The 26,907-nt window shown below is 39.3% G+C and overlaps 1 protein-coding gene, 1 long non-coding RNA gene and 1 pseudogene across 2 annotated transcripts; all 3 read right to left on the bottom strand.

The window, feature by feature from the left end:
- Nucleotides 1-4,187: 4,187 nt before the first annotated feature.
- On the bottom strand, nt 4,188-6,348 carry LOC114537148 (annotated as a pseudogene).
- Nucleotides 6,349-7,056: 708 nt separating this feature from the next.
- On the bottom strand, nt 7,057-7,649 carry LOC114537135. The gene is made up of 3 exons (XR_003688556.1): nt 7,504-7,649; nt 7,167-7,258; nt 7,057-7,086 (listed from the first exon to the last, which is right to left on the bottom strand). It is a non-coding gene; the product is annotated as an uncharacterized LOC114537135 (long non-coding RNA).
- Nucleotides 7,650-25,064: 17,415 nt separating this feature from the next.
- On the bottom strand, nt 25,065-26,723 carry LOC114537147. The gene has a single exon (XM_028558278.1). The coding sequence runs from the start codon at nt 26,721-26,723 to the stop codon at nt 25,065-25,067; it is 1,659 nt and encodes a 552-aa protein (XP_028414079.1).
- Nucleotides 26,724-26,907: the final 184 nt, after the last annotated feature.

Raw genomic sequence — 26,907 nt, 5'->3', positions numbered from 1 at the left:
TTCCTCGCAATATTTTGCTTTAACCATAATACTTCTATCGCCATAATACCTTTAATCTACAGGTTTTAATAAGTTGGGATGTCTTGTCACGGCTTAAAATGACAGTCTCGCCCTACATCAAAGGGCACGTACTAATAAATAGCTTCCTTAACAAGTTCGAAAGATAGCCCTTCACGACTAAATATCACAGAATGTCCCTGCGCGGACCTGGTTCACCCGTCCTTGTCCTGACTAGGTGGTACATAAGCGATTTGTCCCTGCGCGGACAAGATCAAGCCCTTCACGGCTCTTAACTTATCTTTGAATGTCCCTACTCGGACAAAAGCCACTCGTCCTTCTCGACTAGGGGTTTCCTTTGCAGAATTTTGCTTTGGCTACTACCTGAGCGTGATAGTAGCGTTCACGTCAAGAAAATTCCCCTGCTCAGAATATGCCTCATTGAACGTTCTTCAAAGTTCGCTTGAAGAGGCCCGCCTAGTCACTTAATCTGTCGCCTGCTCGATAGTACAACTGTTGACTGTTGTACGTCACTGTCACTAACAGGGAGCCTCACGATCATTCGAAGACAAATTCAATAGATAAACTAGATCCCGACCAAACAGTAGGTAGATGCGTTTCACTGGGCCCGCCAACGCAATCTGCCCGAATCTCGAGCTTATCATCCGAACTTGGAGTTGAAGCTTGGTCGGTGGCGGATTGTTCTATATTACTCGACGTGGATGGACCAGCTTGTTCCGTGGTAGTTTGTTGTTGATCCGCTTGTTGTTGGTTCTCAGCTGGCGCTGGTGGTGTGGTAGGCTCTAAAGCAGCGATAGCGGCGACCACCTCTTCTCGGGAAGGAGGAGCCGGCCGGCGGGACATCGTGGAATTTCTAACTGAGACTGTTCTCTCCATGTACTTCGCGGTGACTGATCCTAATTTATTCTCTGCATTGTCTTTTATAATACTAATGACGTCAGCGGATGGGTCATGAATATTAATTAGTTTGAATACAACATGTATATGCTTCGTTCTAAAAAAACACAATTAACACATTATATATAGCCTAAATATCACATATATCTGCTTAGTTATAAAGAAATATTACAGATGAAACCACATATATATTCCTTGTTCTTAAAAAACTGCATTTTACAAATCATGGCATGCAGACACTTGAGGTAAAAGTTGAGCTGAATGTCACTCGGGGCTGGTGGCTGAGCTGTTTCCACAAGTGTGCAGTGTCATATTCTGTGTTTTCTGGCACGTGTGCTTTCAGCGTCGGATATTCAACATGTTAAAGATTTTTGTGCACCAGTGAACATTTCCTCCTCACAGTGGTGCCACTGATGCCATGCAATTAATTAACTGTGGGTTCGAAAATTTCAGGCGCATTCGCATCAACTGTTAAGGCTCTAAACCAAAATAGTGGGCACCCTAACACAATCCGCGACGCAAAATGTTTATTAGGCTTGGGGTTTAGCCTAATAATAACTTTAATAAAGTCAGCTTAATAAAAGGTATTTTGTCGTAAATATTAACTAATTTTTGGACTTGAACATCGGGGACACTATTCGCGGCAAAGTAATTATAAAGGAGACGCTATATCTGTTGTCTGATACATGTAACATGTGCTATATATACAATGACACTTGACATTTTTTTCTCCTTCTAAAAAACTGCGCTTATTGATACGATTACATTAATATTTCGGATCATAAATTTAGCTCACATATCAATGCTATATGACTTGTACTCTTCGTTTTAAAAAAAACTCCGCAGAATATGCATATAGCGATTGTCACCGTTGAAATTGGTAAAATTTAAAAAGGCTTTTTGGCGCAATTCTCCAATCTAGCTTCAAACTTGGTCAAAAAACATTCATAAATAATAAACAAAATATATGTCTTGGACAACATTTTTTTTCACTGTTCAGCGCCGTTTCCTGACATGGATTTCCTGACACTAAAAATTTATAGCTGCGAGAAATGCTAATCACATCATGCACACAGATACATGCACATCGGATACTCACACCTCCGTTTGGATTACACAATTCACAAACTGTCAAACTTGCGTCTGTTTAACGATGCCACGCTCTCGTTTCATATTTCCACACACCGCTCTGAACTGGTCACATCTACAACCGTGCTCTTACAAAATAAATAGTTATGGCAGGCAATCCTTTTAGTGCGGTACGGCATGTCATTAAATCAACTCCCGTAGGATTTACGTGCTAAAACTGATTTTTTGGCGTTTATGTGTTGAGTTTGCATCTTACTATAGGAAAATGATAGGGTTCAAATTTTCCGGCTGTTTGTCCATCCACAGGGGTGTGAGTCTTTTCTGTATGATTTCTGCGCTTGCTCTCCGCTATAATATGAACCAATACTTACAATCTTAAATTTATTTTAGTGTTTTTGATGTTATACCAAAAAATAAAGTAAAGTAAAGTAAAGCACATTTTGATCCATGCGATATGATGTGCAGTGTTTAAGGAATATAAAAAACATAACGAAAATATGGCCCTTTTATTTAACATGAAATCTGAAAAACTGCTTACATTATCTCATGTATATGAATAAAATCTTTCCAACTGTTGATACTAAACTTACATGACGATTTATTCAACGTCGTCATCCTCTTGTCCATCATCGTCATCCTCTTGTCCATCATCGTCATCCTCGTGTCCATCGTCCTTTATTACATTTGTACAATTACCGACATAACATTTACAGAGAGGAGTGCAAGGAAGACCATTCTTGAAACAACTGCATCTTCCTTTGCATTCTGTTTTACACAAACATTTAGTTAATTCAATCACAGCTTTAGGTGCGGGAGGTGTCAGGCACCTCACGGGAACGTAAACTCCACCGTCTAAACTCCACCCATTTTCCTCAATAGGTGGAAGAGATGGACAATTGACAGGGTATGATTTATCACGCATACATATGTAGTTTGCACGTACAATGTGGGGTAATAATGCAACCGAGTTGGTGGTAACATTTCTCCCTCTAAATTTTTGGAACGAAACAGTGCCCACCGTAGCGCTGGTAAAGTTTTGAATGGTCTTCTTCAAAATCTTGCCCTTTGATCTTAGTGCCATACACCACGACTAATTTGCATGCACTGTTGTTGGAAAAGTGTTCTAGCAAGCCCTGAGCAAACATCGATGTCAGGCTACTCTTGGTCTTTGATGAAGACAAAATCTCCTTGAGAGGCATGGTGAGCTTCATCTCTGGATGGATCTGGAATTCTATGGACGTTGCTGCTCTCTTCTGACGGGTCTTGTTTTTCAGCGATTGATCTAGATAACAGTCAAAGACCACTCGACATTCATCATAGCAAACAACCATCCCCTTGATACGCTTGATGAACGCTTCTTGTAGGTTAGAAAGATTCTTCATGGTCGGTGTTTTCTTCATACTCTGAACCACAGCCATGGCGTCAACAATTAGAACTCGCAGTAAGCGGCCTGTTACTGGTGCTATATCGAGAGGAGTGGCAGATTCAAGTGGCGAGTCAGCTTTGACTTCTTCAAAAGCATGCATCAGACTCGCTTTGTTAGTGGGAATATATAAAGACCCATCCACAGCGCACAGCGAGCGTGGAACCACTGACATCTCATATTTTCCAATAGTTTCCTCCAGTTTGGGAACAAGCTCCGGGCGGTTTCGTTGGATAATAAGAAATCTGCTGAGTAATTCACGTTCCTCGCGTAATTTGAACACCTTGTCACCGACGCGGACCTTAGCTTTTGCCATCCAGTTGGAGAAATTCTTTAGTTTGAATTTCTTCATTTTGTCCCAAACGGAGAGTTTTGATGTTGGCAGCAATCTTTCACGGACAAACTCTTCAAAGCGTTTCTGACCTTTCTCACCAAAGTGCAGAATATCGTCTTTTGCATCCTCTGGCACAAGAACTGATGAAACCAAGCTCTTCAAAGGAGATCTTTCTTTAAACGGGTTTCCAGCACAATGCAATTCGATGGAGTGACAGAGCTTTAGAGCGTTTTCTCTGGACCGTATAGAAACAGATCCCGAAAGCTGATAGTGTTCATTGCGCTGAGAAGAACTGGATTCTTTAGGAAAACTGTTGAGGTACTGCTTAACGATCCGAGCAAGATGAGGTGTGGTGGTAACTAGTCGGTCCAGACCAGACTTAATCCTACCATTCTGCCATGACGTTTTAGTCCTTTGATCTTTTGTTCAAGGGTCTGGTCGGCAGGTGAAGGGAATCTCTGATTTTGCAACAACAAACTCTCCTGCCTTTAACGCTTGCCATGTCACTGGATCGTTCTGCTCCAGAGCGTTCATCTGTGCAAGGTGGACAGGCATAAGGCGTGCATAGTTTAGGAGATCATGGGCGAAGAAGTACTTGATGTTGTTTTCTAACGCAGCTAAGTAACCTTCCCAATCACCTGAGCGGCAAGCATTGATAATGTGTAAGAGACTGTCCACCTGCTCAAGGTACTGCATGAGAAACTGGGCAAGATCTCCGTTGTCTTCTTTAGCTTCATGTGGTTTTATATTTGCAGAGTACCATGACTGGATGTGGTCGTAGACCTCTATCATTTCTGGACTGCGTTAGTGGAGAGCCTTCTTTAACGCACGACATTGGACACGAATATTTTCGGGTAGCTGTGCCGAAAAAATTGTTTCAAACCTCATCATCATGATCGCCAAGCTAGTTGTAATGTAGTACTCAACACCTCGTTTGTAAGCCTTGCCACTGTATATCCTGAGAAGAGCTGCAGATGTGTATATACCACATTCAATAGCACAGGTGTCGATGCCACTACCGTCGATGGTTTTACCAAGGGCATGCAGTGCAGCGAACACAATGTGAAGAACGCCTGCTCGAAGGATCCAGTTAGTGTTACCCACTGTCTGTTGAATCTGGAGGGCACGGTTATAAAGGTCTAGGTCAAGTGTTATTAGAGTTTTTCTCTCAGGACCAACCACATGAGCAGATATTCCCTGTGTCAACATCAACACAGTGTGCAGAGTTGTATAATCTGTGGGAGAGGTCTTGAAAAGTGGAGAAATCACTTCTGAATTGGTCAAGATGCATTTTTGGGAGACATGGGATAGCAGAAGTGATTTAGTAGCAGCCCAAGTTGGCATAACGTCTTCCTTTGCTAACTTCTTTCTCTTACGGATTGGATCATTCACAGACAGAATAGAATCACTTAAATTTCTTGCCATTTCACTATCGACTTCACGTTCTTGATCTTCAATCTCCCGTCCATCTTCAATCTCCCGTCCATCTTCAATCTCCCGTCCCTCTTCAATCTCCCATCCATCTTCAATCTCCACATGTCGATTGTCCGTGATTTCATCGTCATCAGTACCAAAATAGTTCGCAAGCGCCCAAGTATGGTAGAAGTCATTCGAAATTATATCCTTTCGCTTACCAAACAAGCTGGCCTCAAATCGACAAGGCTTAGGTTTGATTATTTGCTCTTGCAGATAATTGATGTGAAAGGATTGTGTCGGCGAAGGAAGCTTGTCTGGGATAACAAGCAGTGGGTTGACAGGTTCTCCATCTTCCGCCTGCTGATTGATTACGATCACCGTGCCATGGAATGTATTCTGGCCAGTTGGCGTGTCTTCTAAAAGGTCAATGTTATCTACCGCGAACCAGATGTTAACTCCTTTCTTGACAAAATCAGGCAGGCAAAATCCACCAGTCTCCTTCATCCGGTGCAGAACACTTTGCTCAATGCGCTTTTCGAGGTCAAGTACCTTCTTTTAGTTACTCCCAATGTACACCTCTGATAGGTTGTTGATAAGGCTCTTATCGCGCACTCTAGAATGAATTACAAGAAGCAGACCAATCGAGAGGGGCGTCTGAGTAGTCTGCAGAAAACCAGTGTTTTCCTTCAGCTGATGTTTCACTTGGCGATCACTTCGAGAATTCTGGATAAGAAACTGGCAAGGCCACATCAACAGTTTTATCCACTTCTTCATTGCGAATTCCTGAAGCTTTGAGAACATGGCGACCAAATAGGAGATGGCTGAGAAAAAACTGAAGGAGTGGAGGGTTTTGGAAATCTTTAAAACTTCCGTTGAACGACCAGTTTCTGTGTTGCATCATCTCTTTACGTAGAATATCTGCGGTGTTCTTCAAACGACCAATCGTTTCATTGTTATTCAATAGCGAGGACCGAAGTTCTATTCCTTTGCTAACTGCTTTTGGAAGAACGATTCTATCAGGCTCATTTTTGCGCAGAGATTTAACAAACTGTACACTTGGTAGGCGTTCAGCAAGTAGCTTTTTCAGATACTTACAGTAGTTTGCCGTCTCAGAAATCTGTACACGATACCTGTTCAAAATCGATATGTACGTACTATTAACCTCGGCCATACTTAGAATTGCATCATCATCGATGAGAGAGTTTTGGACGGATAAAAGCAATTGCTCTTCGCAAGCAGAATGTATGAGCTGGTTAACAGAACACATTTCTATTGGTTTAAAAGTGCGCTGAGCATTCCGTAAACATTTTCTGTGATAGTATTTTTCTAGTGCAGAGGCATCGCCAGCATCCTCTAGCTCTGACACGCAAATTCTGACTTGGTCATCCTGTGTTTTTGACTTAATCTCTAACAAGTTTTCACCCATTTTGTCTGAAGAGACGTGGTGGAGAGCTTCTGTACTGTCATTAGGACAAAAGCTACAGGCCGAGAACAGACACACCTCTGCCTTGAGGACGGTTTTTGTTCGTTTTGGCCGAAAACATGTAGCGGCATTGGAAGGGCGCCCAGGACCTTGTACGGAATATGATATGGATTCACTGGACAAGACTCTCTTATTTCTGAGTCTTTCAATAACACTCTTATTAACAATTGGCTTCCGACATTCACTATGGTAACATGCAGCTTTACGATCCAAGTCATTCAATCTAGCTAAACGATCAATAAGTGGTTTGACATCAGTTTGACCCAGGGACAGTCGCTCGTTACAACAATTATAAAGATCTTCAATCATGTTAGGATTATTTACGAGTCTTTTGCTTGAGGTAGCTTCTTCATTACAAATTATGCACACACTGTCCATATTAGACATGGTTGCTCAGTACCTTGTCACTGTTCGTCACATCTTAGACTTAGAAATGAAATAGCACAAAATTATACACACAATACAAACTTGTTGCTTTTTAATTGAAAATGGTATGATTAACTTACATTATTACATTATTTTTGGAAAGAACACCATTTACAAAGTTTTTGGCCACCAAGTTTTCTTCGAAGTTTGTGTGAAGAAATAATAATGGGTTCTGAAAGTAGCATAGGAACAGGGAACTCATAAATAATAGTACATAGTGTTAAAGTTTTATACTACGTTTTATAATATATTTCATTATTTATGCAGATTTATTCATCAATGATTTAACAACTACACTGTTAGTTCCTGGTGAAATACTTTAATAATTAACTCAGGGATCATTAAAATATATTCTTGCATATATTAAACGTTTGTTTATGATTCGTGAAGTTAAAAATAAAAGTAAAATGCACTCACCGTTTCTCTCAGATGGTGGCAGCCATCTTGGAAATTACCAACTAAAACGGATCCCTCAGGATCATTTTACGAAAAATAGATTGACACACAGCAGGGAGGTAAGTACCAAGAAAATTTGAACCCCATCATTTTCCTATAGTTAGTCCTCAAATCAATTCGAAAAAGTTAAAAAATAAGTTTTAGCACACAAATGCTACGGGATTACATGCCGTACCGCACTATTTGACTAAAGTTTCAAGGACACATGAAAGGACTTGGACAACTCTTCAGAGACACATTTCGGGTATTGCCTACGACTATACCAATCTCTTCAGTCTCGACATAGAGCGTTTTATAAAGAATAAAGCCATTTCGCTTGGAAGCTCAATTGGTTACTTTAAGCCAACTCTTTTAACAACAACCGCATTTATCCTTGCGAAGAACGAAGCCACAGTTAAAATCGGGAACCACAAACAAATACCAAATATTTTTACCATGTTTGTCGGCTATCCGGGGACTGGAAAATCAGCAGCAGTGGACCACGGGGTGAGAACACCTACCTTGGCAGTCACGAAACCAGATGACGATCTACTTATAGGTAGAGCGACTTCTTCTGCCCTGGTTAAGCAGATAGCAGATAGCGTACGTTGTGTCATCAGAAATATATGACGTGCTCAATAAACTGTTAAAGTCAGATGATGAAACTGCCAGTGGCAACGTCCAATTGCTATGTAAACTATTTTCTGGAGAACAAGCCACTTGCCACTACAGCACGGAAAAGATGCGTGAAATACCTGCGAAAACTCCCTTCTCAATTCTAGGCTGCACGCAAATACAAAACACAGCAAAACTTATCGCACAAATGGACCAAGGCCATGGACTAATTGACCGCTTTCTCATATCCATTCCTTTGGTTCTACATCCTACACCACAACAGCAGGCTGATGCTAACGATTATATTGAGACAGAGCCGATCGATAGCTTCCTTGAGATATTCAACACAATAAATGACATTCATGAACAGCACACCTACAACTATACCTTTGAAAACGACGCGCAACGACAGTTTCAGGACATGAACACATCATTCGCCGCTGAAGTCAACGCGGCTATCCTTGAAGGACAAATGCCTCCTAAGTCAAAAAAGTCTGACCACGTACCACGAATCGCCATTGCTATACACATGTTCACCATGCCACAGAAATAGTACTTCATGGCCAAGACGTGCAAGATTTTCCAACTGAGATCAGCAAGGAAACACTTGACCGCGCAATTGCTTTGGTAAATCATTTGGAACAACAAAAGGACGCCATCTCCCAGGTAAATCGTATCGTAAACACCTTAAATAATACTAATGTTTTATTGCTAAAACGTAATTGTAAAAGGCTAGCTGTATGAAACCTTGACAAATCATCTCAATTAATCTTTTAGTTTATTCAATCCATAACAAATGACGTTTGCGACAAGGTGAGGCATCAACCCACGCAATTTGATATAAAGACGGCAATACTGTCCTTTCCCGGTCCTGTCTTAACATACAGGGCTTTCAAACAATCCGCGTCGCCTTCTCCTATATGAACACGTTTCACGTTTGTTATGCAAGATTTTATGCAGTGGCGAATCTAGGGATACTCAGAATAAATTACTTCAGCTTAAAATCGAATTACATTGCTAGATTTTTATTCAAAAATATTCTTTTGAAACCCATAACCAATAGCGTTGACATTAAGGTGTGTTTTTTAATTCAACTGTGTAATTTATTCAGACTGCTTCGAGATCCGCCACATATTTCATCACTTGTAAATAGTTTGTTATAGAGTAATTTATACGTTATGGTCTTTTTAAAATCTCTCACTCACATTGACATTACGTCATTATTTTCGCTTCGTATTATCGTATCATTGAAAAAATATACCTTGCCCAGTCCTATTAAAATTTCTCACTCACATTGACATTACGTCATTATTTTCACTTTGTATCATCGTATCATTGAAAAAATATACCTTGCCCAGTTCTATTAAAATTTCTCACTCACATTGACATTACGTCATTATTTTCACTTCGTATCATTGTATCATTGAAAAAATATACCTTGCCCAGTCTTATTAAAATTTCACACTCACATTGACATTACGTCATTATTTTCACTTCGTATCATCGTATCATTAAAAAATATACCTTGCCCAGTCTTATTAAAATTGCTCCCTCACATTAAATTCATTGTTAATTCATTTTTAGTTGATATAGTTACTTAACTTAGTTCATTTCTTGCTAATGCATTTTCGTTATGTGCAATGCGTTAGTGTTTAAGCATTATGCGTTATGACATCTAACATGACGTATTATTCTGACTTCGTATCATCGTATCATGATAACAGGTAACGCTCGCCCAGTGGCCGGGTATTCTATAATCGCTCCGCAAAAGTTAGTGTAAGATCATACGAAGTAGAAACACAAGATGGAAGAGTGCCGCAAGATGGAAGATGGCTAGGAAAACAATAGAGGAAGACAAAGAAGACGACAGAGAGATGCCCCAAGATAGAGAACCGAAAGAACAGCAGTCCAAAAAAAATAGTAGACTGTCAGGCAGGAGAAAAGGTAGAAATATGGACATGTTCAGGACAGTTAATAAAAAAACCGGCGTATTTAAAAGATTATGTTTTGCTAATATTTTGAGTTGTGAACTGAATAGTAACTTAGTAACTTAAAATTTTTCATGAATTCCTTCTAATTAGATGTTATTGTAAATTAGGTTAGTTTTAATTAGGTTTAACTAAGTAGAGAAATATTGTTGTAAACTTAAATAGCTGAAAAAAATATATATATAACTTTTTATTTTTTTAAAAAAGAAGAAGCTAGCATAATTCCACTTTTGAAAAAGCACGATTCAATTAACAAGAGGCATGAATGAAGAAGATATTGTAGTAAATCCTGGTTATTAGCACTTGGTGGATGGTAAACATTTCCAACAACAATGGAACTATATCCCCTAGGGAGTTGCGTGGGCCGTAACTTTATCCAAAGAACCTCATAATTTTGATCTTGTAGATCTTCTAAAATGGTGAAATTAATGTTATTTTTAATATAAGTACAAATACAACTGTGGTCTATACCAACTCTGCAGATTATAGCCTTGAATCGTGATAATAATATCATGAATGTGGTTCCCTGAATCGATTGGTTCCTGTTCTCTGAATTGATTGGTTCCATAAAACATTCCCAATGTGTGGTGATTTTGTGAAAAAGGGTGGTATTCAATCCCATGTGTATTCCCTGTTAGTGAAATTATAATGGGAGCGTGCCGAATTGTTGTTTTATTTTGGGCCCATCTCTGTAAATATGATATCTAATACGGCTGGCTGGTGCCCCGGGAACTGTTATGTTAGGAATTACAGATGTAAGAGATTTAAACGGTCTTACTTACCCTTCAATTTGAAGAAAAGCGAGCGTCCAGATGCTTACAGAAGTTTGCTTTGTGTTAATGTACAAGAAATGAAAAATGAGTGTGCTGTGTGACATTGAGGTTGTGAATCGTGAAAGCGAGGCCGAATTTGTTTCGGGGGGGGGGGTGTGGTGTTGGGGGGGGTGCTATTTTTTTAAAAAATACAGTTGTATGTGGTTGTGGGGTTGGGTTTTGTTTAAGGTTGGGGTTAGGGTTCCCTTACGGTCCAGGTTAGGGTCTCGTTTGAAAAATGGGTTGTGTGGTTTGTGTTTCCATGTTGTGGGAAGCATGGGAAAGGGATGGTGGAAGCACTGGCAAGGGATGGGGAAAGAGTTTGGTGGATCCGGGGGGTGTATTTTAAATCTCAGTGATTTAAAATATATAATTACGAGTTCCCTTTGGAGGACGTTCGGAGTGATATTTCAACTCATGTGTGTGTCTGCCTCAAGGCGGACTGTGGACCTGTCAACCTGGACAGTCCCAAATAAGTTTATTTGCGAGACCCAGTACAAGCAGTGAAACATCAATTGAAGTGTCCTGAGGAGCCTGTTATGAACAAAAATGCACCAGAGGCAGAGACAGAAGCTGAAGATGAAATGAAAATGGGAAGAGACAAAAACGTGGAAGTACAAGAAACCTGGGTTAAAGCTGCCAAAGACTTTACTACCCAGGACAGGTTGAGTAGCAAAAAGAATCAACAGTATTTTGTTAGAGAGTGGTTTCAAAAGCATGATTGGCTTGCGTTCAACAGGGAAAGGCGAAAGGCGTTTTGTTTAACATGCACTGAAAACAGTGACACACAGAAAGGGTCAGGGACATTCAATTTCAAATGTGGGGAAGGGTTTGATAACTGGAAAAAAGGTGCCGAAAAATTTTCCGAGCATGAAGGTAGCCTTTTTCACAAAGATTCCTGCGCTAAAATGGTTGCAAAAAAGAGACATACCAGTGGCATCGCAGAAACTGTTCGCTTGTTTGATATTAACACACAAAAGCTGCGAAGACAAGGGCTTATTTCCCATCTTCAAACAATGAAGACATTGGTTGCGTCAAGGCGTTGCTATAAGAGGTAACACAGATTTAGATTCTAACATATACTAGTTTAACCTAGACAAAGCGATTCATGACAAGGGTTTGGAACTGTTTCTAAACGAGAAACATTATACAACAGCGCATGATATTCTAGTTGAACAACAGCAACTGTTAGTTTTTGAACGCCTGACGAAACTTGTTGGAAAATGTGAGAGAAAAAGACTTCTCGATTCTTGCCGACGAATCATCTGACGTCTCCAAGAAAGAACAACTCTCATTCTCACTGAGAATGTGTGATGATGAATACAAAATTTCTGAAGATTTTGTTGGCATTTTTTAATGCAGTGAGGATCTATCAGCTGATGCCTTTTTAAGTACATGGAAGATATCCTTCTCAGGTCCAGCTTGGAAGGCGCCAAGATGGCAGCGATGGGTTTCGATGGAGCAGCGGCAATGAAATCTTTAGCAAGAAAGCTTAAAGCTTCAGTTGCAAAAAACGCCATATATGTTCATTTTTTCGCCCATTGCAATAAGCTATTTGTTAAGGATGCAATCACGCTATGTCCCTTGTTATCAACATCGTTGGATCTGTGCCAAAGTCTGTACGCAATCGTTGGTGCTTACCCTAGCGCATTCTTTTATTTGAAAAAATTCAAGAAGAGTTTAAACAAGAAAATATTGGAGAGGAATACAAAGTCGTTCGACTCCAGAGCCTATCCGCAACACAATGGACGACAAGAGTGAAGGCAGCTGATGTTATTTTGGAGAAGACCAGTGAGTTGCGCGCAACCCTTGAAGAGATGAAAACCAACCCTAATCTCTCTGCTGACACGAAAACAAGGATCAAGGGAATTTTAAAGAAACAGCTGTCTTCGCTCCGGCTCCCTTCAATTTGAATGTCACACGTAAGCTACTTGTTCTGTTGGAAAAATTCTCGAAAGAGCTGCAGGCAGTTGAAATATCTGCTGATTATGCTTTGTTTTCCCTACAATGTATTGTGGAAAGGTGTTTTCCCTGCGATGTATTCTACAAAGAGAAATGCGGAGTAGGGACGAATTTGAGCGCATCCTTGAAGAAGCAAGGAACATACCTGGAGTTGAGAAAAATGCAGATGCTCGTAGACAAAAGAAAATCCCATGATGGATGGAAAGTGGAGAAGCTTTGCTGACAGAAAAACTTCACTCAACAGGCACTGTAGATAGCGAAGGCACAGATGATATGTGCCGATCTTACTACGAAGCAATTTGCCATTGCTGAAGGTATCAAAACGAGGTTCGACCAAGAAGACCTTTCCCTTGTAAAAAGTATAGAGCAAATCCTGTTAAGATCTGCGTGTGAAAGAGAACATCCGTTAGATAGCCTAACAAGCGAATTGATCGACAAAGACACATTGAGGATGCAACTTGGTGATATGCCAACACTTGTTGGTCTATATAACGCAGAGAGGAAAAAGAAAATCACATCTATCTCTCACATCTCAACCATCACCAATATATTCAACAAAATGCCTGCTGCAAAGATACGGTGCTCCGAAGTACACAAGATGATTAAGCTGTACTACACCATCCCTCTCACCTCAGCATCGTGTTAATGCACATTCAGTGCTATGCGCTGACTTAAAACATGACTGCGAGCAAATACCAGAGGTAATCATTTGAACTGCATTATGTTTGCAAACATTCAGAGAAGTGATATGGACAAATCAGTTGCCCAAGGATTTGCGGAAAGGAATAATAAAAGAAGAGTGTACTTTGGAAAATTCATTTAAATGGATGTTAAAATATGCAGGCATATGTCGATGTCGCCTTGCCAGTTTCTTAATCAAATGAGTTTTGTTTATAGCTCATCATTTATAAGATTTTCTCCAAAGTTTTATTGAAACATAAAGATTAAATGTGTTTTAATTGACCTTTAGTAACTGCTGATGCATGATTAGCAATTAAGTGCAAGTATAAAGTATTCTACAACTTCATGTACAATAAGTTTAGCACTGTGTTAAAGCACACAAAAGTGCATTGTTTGACGTGTTTGTAGTTTGTACATTTGTTATTTGTTATAGGAAAATAAATGATAATGATGAGAAAATATTCCCTTGAAGTCCCTTGATCAATTAATGTATTCAAAAAAAATGATCTTTCGAATTTTGATTGCCCTTTACGCTGACGTTGCCCTAACATAACGCTTGTCCGGCGTCCCTGTCTCACAGTCTACGGATAAACACGAACAACATATGCGGGATTAGAAAAACGTATGGAAATGATAGAGTTCGTCAAAGACGTAGCCATTGTGAAAGACTGCCTTGGGCAACATTCTGTCCAAATCACTACAAAAGGATCGCACCACGCTCCTTAAAGCATCTGACTACTTGCAATGGACGATAAACACACTGGAAAAGATAAGATTCTTTGGAAACAAAATATGAATTTAGGACAATTCACGATTCCTCAGTCAAATTTAAAGGCGTGGAATGAAAGTCACCCCATTGTCAAACAGGATAAAAATCATTCAATCGAAAGCAATTTCTGCCGGGTTTGATTGATAACCTTTAAAAAAGGATGATCGATTCATCTGAGAAGATATTGTTAAACCAAATCCCTCTGGGGGGGGACAGGTTCCATGGCTCAAAGGTGAGCAAGATGTCATGTCACTTTGAGAGAGATTTAACATCGATTCCACCGGCATTATTACATCCTATCAAGAATTTTTCAGTGATCCTCAAAACGTTCCCTCGCTTGTTGGAGATAGTGTCCTGAAAGGGTTCATTCAAATTATACCAGTCAGTAGCGCAGTGGCAGAGAGGGGCTTTTCACAAATGAACTTAGTATGTACAAAGTTGCATTCTAGCATATCTGTTTCTCATTTGTCCTCCTTGATGTTTATAAGCATCAATGGTCCACCATAAAATCCATAAACAAGCTTTTTAACATTGTAACATGCCCATGGCATGGAATAAATGTATGTACATATCTAATATTTCTATGGTACACTGAGATTTGAAGCTAAATGTTTCATATGAAAGTTGTTTGTAAATAAATTTGCACTTGATAAAAATGGTATTATGTAAATAAATTGTAAATAGTTTTGTGAATATTATGTTGAATCTTGAATTCTGTGAAATATGAACATGACACCACAATATATTTGTATATAATTATGAACTAGTTTGAAAAAGTGTGCAATCTCTATGACACAGGCGAAAACACCAAAATTGTTTATGGCTAACGCAAAGGATTGAACTTTTATAAGGTTATTACAATGTTGTTGATAAATCTTGTTTTTATTAACCAAGAACAGTTCTCAGTGTTTTCATTAACCTGGAGTTAAAACTATTTAGTGCAAGAGGTGCACTACTCACACTCTAACATTCCAACATCACAGCAAAGATGTTTAGGTGTAACCAGTGTGAAATATATTTTGTCTGTGTCCAATAAAGACAGCAAAACATGCCTTTTTGTCTGTGTCCAATAAAGACAACAAACCATGCCTAAGGCATTCACCTTGAGTTTTAGACAGCTTCTTGCATTCCAGACTTGTTCTTTGCTATATCCTGATTGTTGTAGTACAGCAGAGCAGTTGCAGTTTGTCCATCCCTCTTAGCTCTACCAGTTTCCTGGAAGTATGTTTGGATGGTATATGGTGGGGTGATGTGAACAATACATTGTATACCGTATTTACTCGTTTGAGCGCTGCAGCGTCTTTGAAGTTTTAAAACTTCAAATACGGCGCTTAATCGAGGGGGCAGCGCTGTTTAAAAAATATTTGTGAATTGTAACAAGAACTTTAAACAAAAAGAATTGAAAGTTAGATGTAGCCAAATGTCCCCATTTTGATAGAGAGCATTTGGATATTTTACAGAAAACAAGCCTCCTCACACAAATCACTGGAATCTCTGCCTTCACGACTGACCTGTGCCTTACAAAAATTCTAAACACTGATTTAACAATAGCGTCTTCAACAATTTTGATGGTGCGTCGATTAAGCGCCGAATTTGAAAATAATTAGAATGTCTTAGTATAAAGAAATCAAACTTATCAAGATCAAACAAATTCTTTATACTCTCAATAGGTTATAAATCAATCACTAAAAGGAAAGGAGAGTAATCCCTCCAATAAGGCTAGTGTCCAGCTTCCAGATGTCTCGAATCAAACTAATAAGAAGTTTCCAATTGAGGGTACCTCCAACGAAATTTTGAAGCACAGCACACCGTTAGTTTTTGGGGAAAAGACCGTACCACTAGGGACATTTGATGGAAAAAAGGATAATTAGGTTCTTTCAGACATTCAAGGCCGTGGTTGATAAACAGCCCTATGATACAATTGTAAAACTTGCTATCTTGGAAAAACATTTAACTGCCCTGCAAAAGACTGTATTAGAGTGTTTCCGTTTACTGAGCAATCGTATCCCTTAGTTTTAAAGGCTTTAGAAAATATATTTGGTGATGAAGAAGTTCAAACAAGCTCTTACCTTGGAGCTATGAGAATTTACTGAAAATAAAGGCAGCAGACATACCTGGCCTTCGGAAATTCTACGATGATTTGAATACTAACATTCAAATATTAGAAAATATGGGATCAGATTTTTCCATTGATTTAAATGATCCAAGAGGAATGAAATTGCTAATATCATACACAAATCATACACAAATTTGAATAGCTTAAAGAAGAAGGTTGTAGCTCTTCCTGTAAAGAAGATTGAAGTCCTAAATGATTATGGTCGAAGGGTTACAATAAATTGTTTGGAAGACAGCAGGAGTCAAGTGACATTGATAACTCACCGTCTGGTTGAAAGCCTTGATTTGACAATAAGAAGAAACAATCGTTTCACCCTTTCCGGTGTGGGAGATCAGAATATAAAACTCAACTCTGAAGTTTCATTCTTTATATAAGCCAGAGATAACGAACTGCCCATTCCAATGAACGCGTACATTATTCCAAAAATTAGCAATTATTCATCTCCTCTTGATATCAAAGATATCAAAGCAAAGTTTCCATACAAGATATCAATGCGACAGTAGACGCTGAAACTATTGATTTGTAGTCGGTCAAGATTACCCCATGCTCCTAAGGCAATTGGAAGCTCGTTATGGAAAACCTGATGAACCCTACGCCATACGAACTGTGTTAGGTTGGAGTATCTGTGGACCCCTTGAGGAAAGAATCGATTAAAATCCATCCACTCATCTCATTTCAACCTCTTCGCAACTAATATCTTCAATCAATGATTTTAATCTCAAACGGTTCTGGGAGTTGGAACGAATCCCAGTAAAAAAACCATCCTTATATACTAGTAACGAACAAAAGATCTTGGAAGAAACGGAACGGTCAACTTGTCAGGTGAACCAGCGATATCCAGTCAAACTCCCATGGAAAGATAACACCAAGCGTATTCCTGATTCCTACAAGATGGCGTTACAGATGTTAGAATCAATCGAGCAAAGACTGGCAAACCAACCGTTTCTTAAAGACAAATGCAGTAAAGTTATTGAAGATTATATTACCGATGGTTATTTGGAAAAGTTACCTGAAAGACCTACTGACATGGGTTGGTACCTTCCACATCACCCAGTTATTTCCGAAGAAAAGAATACCAAATTTCGAATTGTATTTGATTCTTCAGCCACAAGCGAAGGGATTTAACTTAATGACTTAGTCGAGAAGGGACTGTGTTTATTGAATGATCTGACAGGAATATTATTACGCTTTCGACGCTTCAAGATTGGCATCGCAGGGGATATTTCAAAAATGTTTTTAAGAGTCTTACTATCCCTGGATGACTGCAACTATCATAGATTTCTTTGGCGAAAAGATAGAGATAAATTACCCGATACCTACCAGTTCAATTGTATCATCTTTGGAAATCCAGCTTCACCATTTCTAGCAAGCTATGTAATCAAGAGAATCATTAAAGACCATGGAGCAGAGAAGTTAGAGGCTAGTGAAGCTCTAGATAAGGACCTATATATGGACGACCTAATCCACAGTTCTAAGACTACTGTTGAAGCAAAAGAAATTGTCGACGATACATGCAAAATGTTGGACAAGGGAGGAATGAAGATGCGTTATTGGATATCTAATCGACCGTCTGTTCTAGAAGGTGTTCAGGACTGTATGAAGAAAGATCTTCTCTTATTAGACCAGATAACTGAAAAGGTCCTTGGAATGATGTGGGATCCACACAATTATGAGATCAGATTCCGTCCTGTTATAGAAGATATTGTATGGACTAAACGAGGAGTTTTAAGAAGATTGGCACGAATATTTGATCCCATGGGATTGTTAGCTGCCTTTTTAATTTGTGGCAAAATCCTGATGCAGGAATTATGAGACTTGGGAAAGATTGGGATGACCCACTTAAACCTTGTGTGAAAGAATCTTGGTTGACTTGGTTTAATCAATTTGTCAATTTGAACTTCACTTATTTGCTGATGCATCGCAAAAGGCCATGGCAGCCATTGCATATCTCAGATGTAAGTTAAATAATGAAGTAAGTGTCACTGTTGATGAGCAAGACGCAAGTTGCCCCATAAAGAAAATAACAGTTCCTCGATTGCAATTACAAGATTGTCTGATGGCAGTACAATTAGCAGAATTTATTGTAGCAGAAATGGAATTCAAAGCAGTCAAAATAATTTTTTGGTCAGATAGTACTGTAGCCTTAGCTTGGATAAAGTTGGAAAGCTGACTACTAAAGGAGTTCGTGGCCAATCGAGTTACGACCATCCAAGAAAAAACTGAGGGATGCCAGTGGAATCATGTATCTGGTCAAGATAACCCAGCCGACCTGGCTTCAAGAGGAGTTGATTTACGAGAACTTGTGAAACCAGAGAACATATGGTTTTCTGGACCAAGCTTTCTCAGCTCAAGTGAATACGTTGAAAGTGCGTCATTACCAGAAGCGAAACTTGTTGAAGCTGAGAAGAAGAAAGTCACATGTCAATATTATACTCAGAATTCTATAAAGGAAGACTTCTTGAAAGTTGAAGATTTCTCAACATTTCGTAAATTGAGAAAAAGAGTGGCTTTCCTTCGACGCCCCTTCCGCAATTGGCGACTGACAAAAACGAAATGCTACACAAGACCTATGACCAGAAGTACAATGAAGAGCAAAGATACTCAACCTCCCATAGAACCCTTAAGCGCTGAAGAGCTACGATATATTTCGCGAAGGAAATTGCTGTCCTTGAAAAACAACAATCTGATTTAATAAAACCAAACAGGATGTTGATACCTAAATCGTCCCCATTATATATCCTTTCCCCTTTTTTGATGCAGAGGGTCTGATATGATTAGGTGGACGCTTGGAAAGATCACCTCTATCATATGATTGTCGACATCCAATTATTTTGGGAAAAGGATTGCATTTAGTAACTCTTCTGATCAGGCAGTCACATGAAGAAGTGAAACATTTTGGAGTAAACATGGCACTTTTTAATCTAAGGCAACGTTATTGGCCGATAAGAGGAACAGAACAAGTGAAGAAGGTTTTATCAAGTTGTGTATTATGTAAGAAATGGCGTGGAAACCCCGGTGTGCAATATATGGCTGACCTTCCCACATCGAGAGTTGACTTCCCTAACCCACCATTTACTTTGACGGGCATTGATTACTTTGGTCCTATAATTACCAAAGCTGGTTTCAGAGGAGGTCGACAAGAGAAGAGATATGGAGTCATTTTTACATGTCTCACAACACTGCGGTGCATTTAGAAATCGCCCGATCTTAATCAACAGATGATTTCTTGAAACTCTCTTCCAGATTCGTTGCTAGAAGGTCGAAACCAAAAAAGATGTTTTCAGATCAAGGTACTAATTTTGTCGGAGCGGAACTAGAAATGCGCCAATTAGTTAAAGAACTATGTAACAACATTGATTTAAAAGCGAATTACAACAACAAGGTTTAATTTGGAACTTTAACCCTCCTTTTGCTCCTCATATGGGAGGAGCTTGGGAAGTGATGGTAAAACCAGCTAAACGTGCTATAACCCCCGCAACGAATGGGGCCCAACTTACTGATGATGAACTTTTCACTGTTACAGCTGAATGTGAAGCAATGTTAAATAACAGACTGTTGACTTATGTGGGAAGTGATCCTGGTGATATAGAACCTCTAACCCCTGCGCATTTCTTAGCCGAAACACAGATGAGACCATTGTTACCGAGCGAGATCCAGGTGGAAGAGGTATCACCAAAACGGCATTGATTGTTTTTACAGTCAATCATGTCTAAGATTTGGAAAAGATGGCAGAATGAATATCTGCCTTGCCTTCAACGACGACCAAAATGGAATCAAACAGCACAAAGTTTATACGATTGAATTAATTTGTATGTAAATATTAAAATATAGTGTGAATGTGTGGGTGTTGCGAGCAGATAAAACTCGCTGACTTGCAAGCAAAGTTTAGTCTTTGAGATATAATACCTTTGTACATGAAATGAAGTTATAAAATAGAAAAGTCAAAACAATATTGTTCCAGCTGATGGTGATATAGTTGGCCAGGTGTATTATGTGCATGGCTAGGTGTATTATATAATGAGACACTGGTATGTTGATAGCATGTATTAGTGTGTAAATAAACTGCTTGTTGTTGCTAGGGTTGAATAGTATTTTGATTTTCAACATGTCTAACAACTGTTAGTAAGCTGTTTCGTTTGTTGTTAAGTTCTTTTATCTTTGTGTCTAGGTTGCATATTAAGGATGACTGTTCGTTGATTTTATTCTTTAACCTTTAAGTACCAGATGCTCTAATTTCGGTTGATAATTCAGTGACTACTCTAAGTTCACACAGTTCACTTATAAATATCTCAAACGATTTCTCTATTCTAGATTCTAATTCACTAACATACTTTAATAGATAATTATTAAAGGTGTTATCTGTGTTGATTCCTCATATATTTTGTGAACAATCACCAGTTTCTTCTTGGTTTTGGTCTGAGGTTTGCATTGCTAAGTTTGTCGAACAACTTTAAGTGATTGGTGGGTGAGGTCCATTAAGAGTGCTCCATTTGTTCTTCTTCAGCTGTTCTACCAACACATAGTCACCAAGCAGCAACAACTGTTCTCTTGTCTTTTTTTCCTTTTCTATTTTGTTTCATCTTCTGTTTGTAGATTGCATCTTTCTGGTTGATCTTGTCATCCTTGTCAATCTTACTGTCTTTGGTTGTAAGAATCGGAAATCGGGTCACCATTGTGGTATTAACAACAGTTCAATATGCTAACCGGCGGCCTGTCATAATACATTCCGACACTGATCTATATATTACATATCCTTTTCTTTATAACATGTGGTAACCATGGTGTGTGTAGTTAACGAAATGCAGCTGAAAGCGAATGTTTATAAATAAATCAGTGACTATGGTTATAAATTCAATTTTTGTGGAACTTTTACTGCTCATGTAGTCCATTACATGTTAGATTTTTGTGGAACTTTTACTGCTCATGTAGTCCATTACAGGTTAGATCATGCATACCAAGATGGCGTGTGGTCGTTGTTATCAGAGCTTATCAAATGTTCGTTTTAAATTGGCTATTTTAGTCATTACTGTTTTGTTTTGCTCCAATGTTGCTTCGGAATATCTTGAGCAAAGTTATGTGTCGACTTTGGTAGCTTCTGGCGTAAGATATGGCAATTTTTGCCGTTTGAGGCCGACACGCTTCAGGAAGTATTGTGTGAGATATTATTCAAATACCAATGCAAGTTTTCAAGTTCAGCGTCTCATTCGCAGCGGAGATACTGCAGTACGTTTAAACCCTGGTCCTAACATGCTTAGATGCTTCCTACAAAATGCTAGAAGTTTGAAAGCTGCTGTAAAAGATGAACGTTCAACCGAAAGCAAAATTGGTTTATTTAAGGATGTTGTATATGGGCAGGATTTAGATGTAATTTGCATTACTGAGACATGGCTAAACAATACGGTTTATGATCACGAATTGTTGCCTTCAGGCTATAAAATCTTTCGGAATGATAGGAAAGGTCGAGTTGGTGGTGGGGTATTGACTGCAATTAAATTAAATTTTCTGTTGAGAGAAATTGAACACTCATTCGATTCGTTGGAATGCGTTGTAGTGGAGATGGATATAAGCAATCATCAATCTGTTTTGTTTATAAATTGTTACCGCCCACCAACTGACAAGGATTTTGTTAACAATCTTAAATCCCTGCTGAGTGTTATTCAAATTAACAAGTACTGGGGAATTTTTATGGTTGGTGATTTTAATTACCCAGAAATTAACTGGATTAACGGCTCTGGCTTTACAAGCTCAGTCGCCAGCGAAGAACAGTATTTGCTGATTATATAATGGAGTTATATTTATTTCAATTGGTTGATAAACCAACGAGGCAAGACAATGTGCTTGATTTAGTTTTGACTAATTTACCCTCCTTTGTAACTTTCATTGATACTGGCTTGGCTTTTGTTGAAACTGGTTTACCTTCTGACCATTATCCTGTGGTCTTTGAAGTTAATGTTGCATTAAAATTAAAAGATTCCCCTAAAAGACTATGTTACGATCTAAAAAATGCAGATTTTACATCCTTAAATAATGTGCTGTCTTTGTTACCACTCAGCGCTGGGGTTGAATCAATAAACTCTCAAGCTGAGCTTGATGATGCATGGAAATTATGGTGTTCTTTAGTCTCTACAGCCGTTGACTCACACATTCCGACTTTTTTATCACAAGGTAAAAATCGACCTCCTTGGATAAATAAAGATCTTGCTAATGAGATTTAGAAGAAAAAAACTCTGTGGAAACGTGTAAGAACTTCTACTAGTAAAACCCTTAAAGAGAAGTTTAGGAAAATGAGACAGTCGATAAAAAATTGGATTCGTCGTGAAAGAAGGGCTTATTTAATTGATATTGCAAATCAAGTTTCCACAAACCCTAAACGTTTCTGGTCTTTTTATTCATTTAAGAATAAAAAGAAACCTATTCCAGATAGAATAAACTATAAGGGTGTGTCGTTGACAGATGATACTATTCGAGCTGAAGCATTTAATGACTATTTTACATCCATTTTTAAAGATCATTCAAATTGTTTACCTCCGTTCACTGATTCTGCAATCTCTGGTGATCCTAGTAAATTAGAACTAATTCAAAACACTAATTCAAAACACATTGAGTCCCTCACTGACGATCTTTATAAATACTTCATTAAGAACAGGTCTTGTTATATCAGATTGGAAGCGAGCAAATATTCCTCCAGTTCACAAGAAAGGCCCTCGTGCGGAAGTCATAAACTTTAGACCTATGTCACTTCTACCTATTGTTTCCAAAATTCAAGAGAAGTGCGTTGTTCGTGATTTCTTTCCCTATGTGATAAAAAGGATCCACCCTACGCAGTATGGCTTTCAACCGGGGTCATCATGTGCCAGTCAGCTACTTGAAGTTTTTCACAAGATAGCAAAATCATTAGAAAAGGGGTTTGAAGTAGACATCATATATTTAGATTTCTCGAAAGCTTTTGACTCTGTTTGTCATGCTAAGCTTCTCAGGAAGTTACAAAATATAGGTATTGATGGACCTCTGTTACATTGGTTTAGGAACTACCTTATTGGACAGCAACAATGTGTAGTGGTGAATGGTTCCTATTCTTCGTGGGCTGAGGTTAAGTCAGGAGTCCCGCAGGGATCGGTCCTGGGGCCCATGTTGTTTCTCTTTTATGTGAACGATCTACCTAATACGGTTGAAAACTCAGATATTGCCATGTTTGCAGACGATTCAAAGTGTTTTAAATGTATTACATCTGTTCAAGATTGTTTTGATCTTCAATCTGATTTGAACAAAATATGTCACTGGTCACGCGAAAATGAATTGGATTTTCAATCGAAAAAATGTGAATTTTTGAAAGTTACAAGGAGACGCCAAGGATTTGATCGTTGTTATTACATTAACTGGAACGAAAAGTTAAAGTGTGTATCAAGTCAAGTTGACCTTGGGGTGTCGGTATTTCATGACCTCTCTTGGAATACTCATATTGATTACATCATAGCCAGGGCAAACCGAATGCTTTAAAAAGGAAATTTTATTTTGTAAGGTTACGATCAGTATTTGATGGAGATAACATCAGGTCGTACAAAATTATTTGTCCAAAATGTCGTAGTGTTAACACTATGAAATTATGTACTTGTTGACTGACTTTAATTTTAGCTTAATAATTGTAGGAGTAAGGCAGTTAACCTTGTAAGGGACTTCATGTCCTATTGTTATTCTGCCTAGTATAACTGTTATGTTGTAATAACGTCTATACTAAATTTAATAAATTCAAATTCAAATTCAAATTCATTACTTCCACTGCAAGTAATGTATGGTTGATTCTTTGGGGTTTGTGGTTCCAAAATCTTTCCTGTGACCATGATATAGGTGCTGCACGTACTAGCTCTTCTATGTGATCTTCACCAGGCTGCTGTAGATCCATTTAGCTCTCCCTGTTGGCTATGTTGGTGGTTGTGCGCAGATGTTGATGGTTACGTCGTTTGTGGTACAATGGATTATGCCATACTCCTTGCACCATTTTCCGAATTTGTCTGATGTATATTGTGTCCCACATAAGGAAAATTAGATGATTCTGCATATTCAGCCTGAGATTATAACTGGTTAATCTCTCTAGAGGACTTTCTTCAGAGTGTGGTCGTTCTCTTCGACTGTTTTTTCAGCCACCATGATTTCGTAGACAATTGCATGAGCACCAGGTATTCCTTCCCCCGCAATGCGATACATAACTCTTGTTTGACATGATAAATTAGCTCGTAATAAACATCTTGCATCTGCATGGACCCTCTTCTCCATTCTTGGAGGCTGTTGTATAATTTTCGATTTACTGTATCTCTCCTCTTCGTAACTGTTATAATATATTTCATACAAACCAAAATCTAAACATCTTTTCTATTTTACATCTCGACTAAAACGAACGAACAGACAACGTTTTTCCACGTGGCATAAATTAACTTACGCCACAGCTAACCCAAAATAATAATAACGCAACCATCATAAATACATCTCACACTCCCCCTGTTGGGCATGTATCCTATATGCCCAACACCTTACTGTTCGAGAAGTTCCAAACGTACTATGTTCTTACTTATATAACACTGTGCATGCATTACTCTATAATTACGCTAACTCTTGTTCAAATCCTCAATCCACTGTCTTGTTAAAAGTTCACCTGCGATAGCTGCCTTTCTTCTTGGTCTTGCAGTCTCCGTTGGCTCCTGATCACCGTCCTCTTGCCCCGATTGTATTACGTCCTTTTCAAGTTTGCAGTTTATTTCCATAGGATACAGCAGTTGTAATGGGCGCCTTAATGTAGTCACCCTGCCTTTCTTGCGCTTGTCACTCCGCGGATGGTTCTCGTCGTGAACTAATACTATGTCTCCAACCTTCACAGGAGATCTCTCTACTGCCTTCTTAGGACTCTTACCCGCATGCGCATTTCTCAGTTCTAGCAAATATTCGTTTCTCCATCTTCGCCAGAAGTGTTCAATAACGTCATTGAGATAACGTACTCTTTTGTTGAGATCATCCGTCGATAAGTCGACTTGAAACTCTTCATCCTCCAGATTTTCTCGGTGCCAATCAGGTAAACTTAGGATTCGTCTTCCAATCATAAGGTGGGCTGGGGTTAAGGGTTCGTCAACATCTTCCGAGGACACATATGATAACGGTCGACTGTTCAGGATCGATTCTGCCTCCGTGACAGCCGTAACTAATTCGTCATAAGATAATCTTGCCCGTCCGATGGTCCTCTTCAAACATCGCTTCAATGACCCCACAAGCCGCTCGAAGAAACCTCCCCACCACGGGGCCTTCTCCAGATTAAACGACCAATGCATTCGTTGTTGCAAGAAATATTTCTTAACTTGAGGATCACGCATGAGTGACATTGACTCCTTGGAGGCGGCCTTGAAGGTTTTTGCGTTGTCCGAAACGACAAGCAAAGGGGTTGAACGTCGTGACGTAAATCTTCTAAAACTCCTGAGGAAGGCTTGCGATGTCATGTTGGGAACAACTTCTAGATGTACCGCTCTAGAGACACAGCAGGTAATCAGACAGATCCATGCCTTCTCGTCTAAATCGTTCATAGATTTCACATATAGGGGACCGACGTAGTCCAAACCGACGTACGTAAATGGTGGTGCTTCCTTTACTCTAAACTCGGGCAATGGTGGAGGGTTAAGTGTCCTGTATGCTCTACCATCTTGCTTCTTGCAAGTAACGCAATTGAAAAGGAGTTTTCGTACAAAGCTCCTTCCACGCACTAACCAGAATTTCGAACGAAGTTCTGTTAACGTCGCCTTTACTCCCCCGTGCATTACTCGAGCAAGACAATCCCGTATGATTAACGTGGTAAGGTAGTGAGCTGTATCTAACAGGATTGGATACTTTGCTGAATATGGGAAGTTAGAGTTAGATAATCTTCCCTTACATCGGACGACTCCGCTTTCATCCGTGAACAGGCCGAGATCTCGATTCCACTCCTTGAATTTCTCGTTCACTTTCAGTTTGACCTGTAGTTCCTTGATCCATAGAACTTGAGCCAATTCGATGTCGACTCGCGTGACTTCTGAGTTTGTTGAAAGATCTTCCTGTCTAACTTTCGATTTAAGCAGCTTGATGAACTTCAAGACGACAGCTGTAACTCGTAGCAAACGACCCAGGGTGCTGTAATCTCTACAGCTAATAACATTGCTTATGGAATCCTCTGATCCATGCACTAACATCGTTGAACGAGTGTCCTTCGACTCCTTGTCCAATGCTCTCTGGTCCTTGACCTTCATCTCTGCTCGACACTCTTCAGGTACAACATCGCTATCACAGTTCTCCCTTGCAGGGTTGTCTATGGTAGACAACCACTTTGGGCCAGACCACCACAGTTAGACGATGCTAGTTGTGTAGGCAGGATGCCACGTGATGGAATGTCTGCGGGATTTTCTACACCGGGACAGTGACTCCAGTGTTCTG

This window comes from Dendronephthya gigantea, unplaced genomic scaffold (assembly GCF_004324835.1).
Source record: "Dendronephthya gigantea isolate DGI-Jeju-01 unplaced genomic scaffold, DenGig_1.0 000151F, whole genome shotgun sequence".
Classification (NCBI taxonomy): domain Eukaryota; kingdom Metazoa; phylum Cnidaria; class Anthozoa; order Malacalcyonacea; family Nephtheidae; genus Dendronephthya; species Dendronephthya gigantea.
Note: the sequence above shows the minus strand (reverse complement) of the source record. Positions and strands in the feature narration are given on the sequence as shown.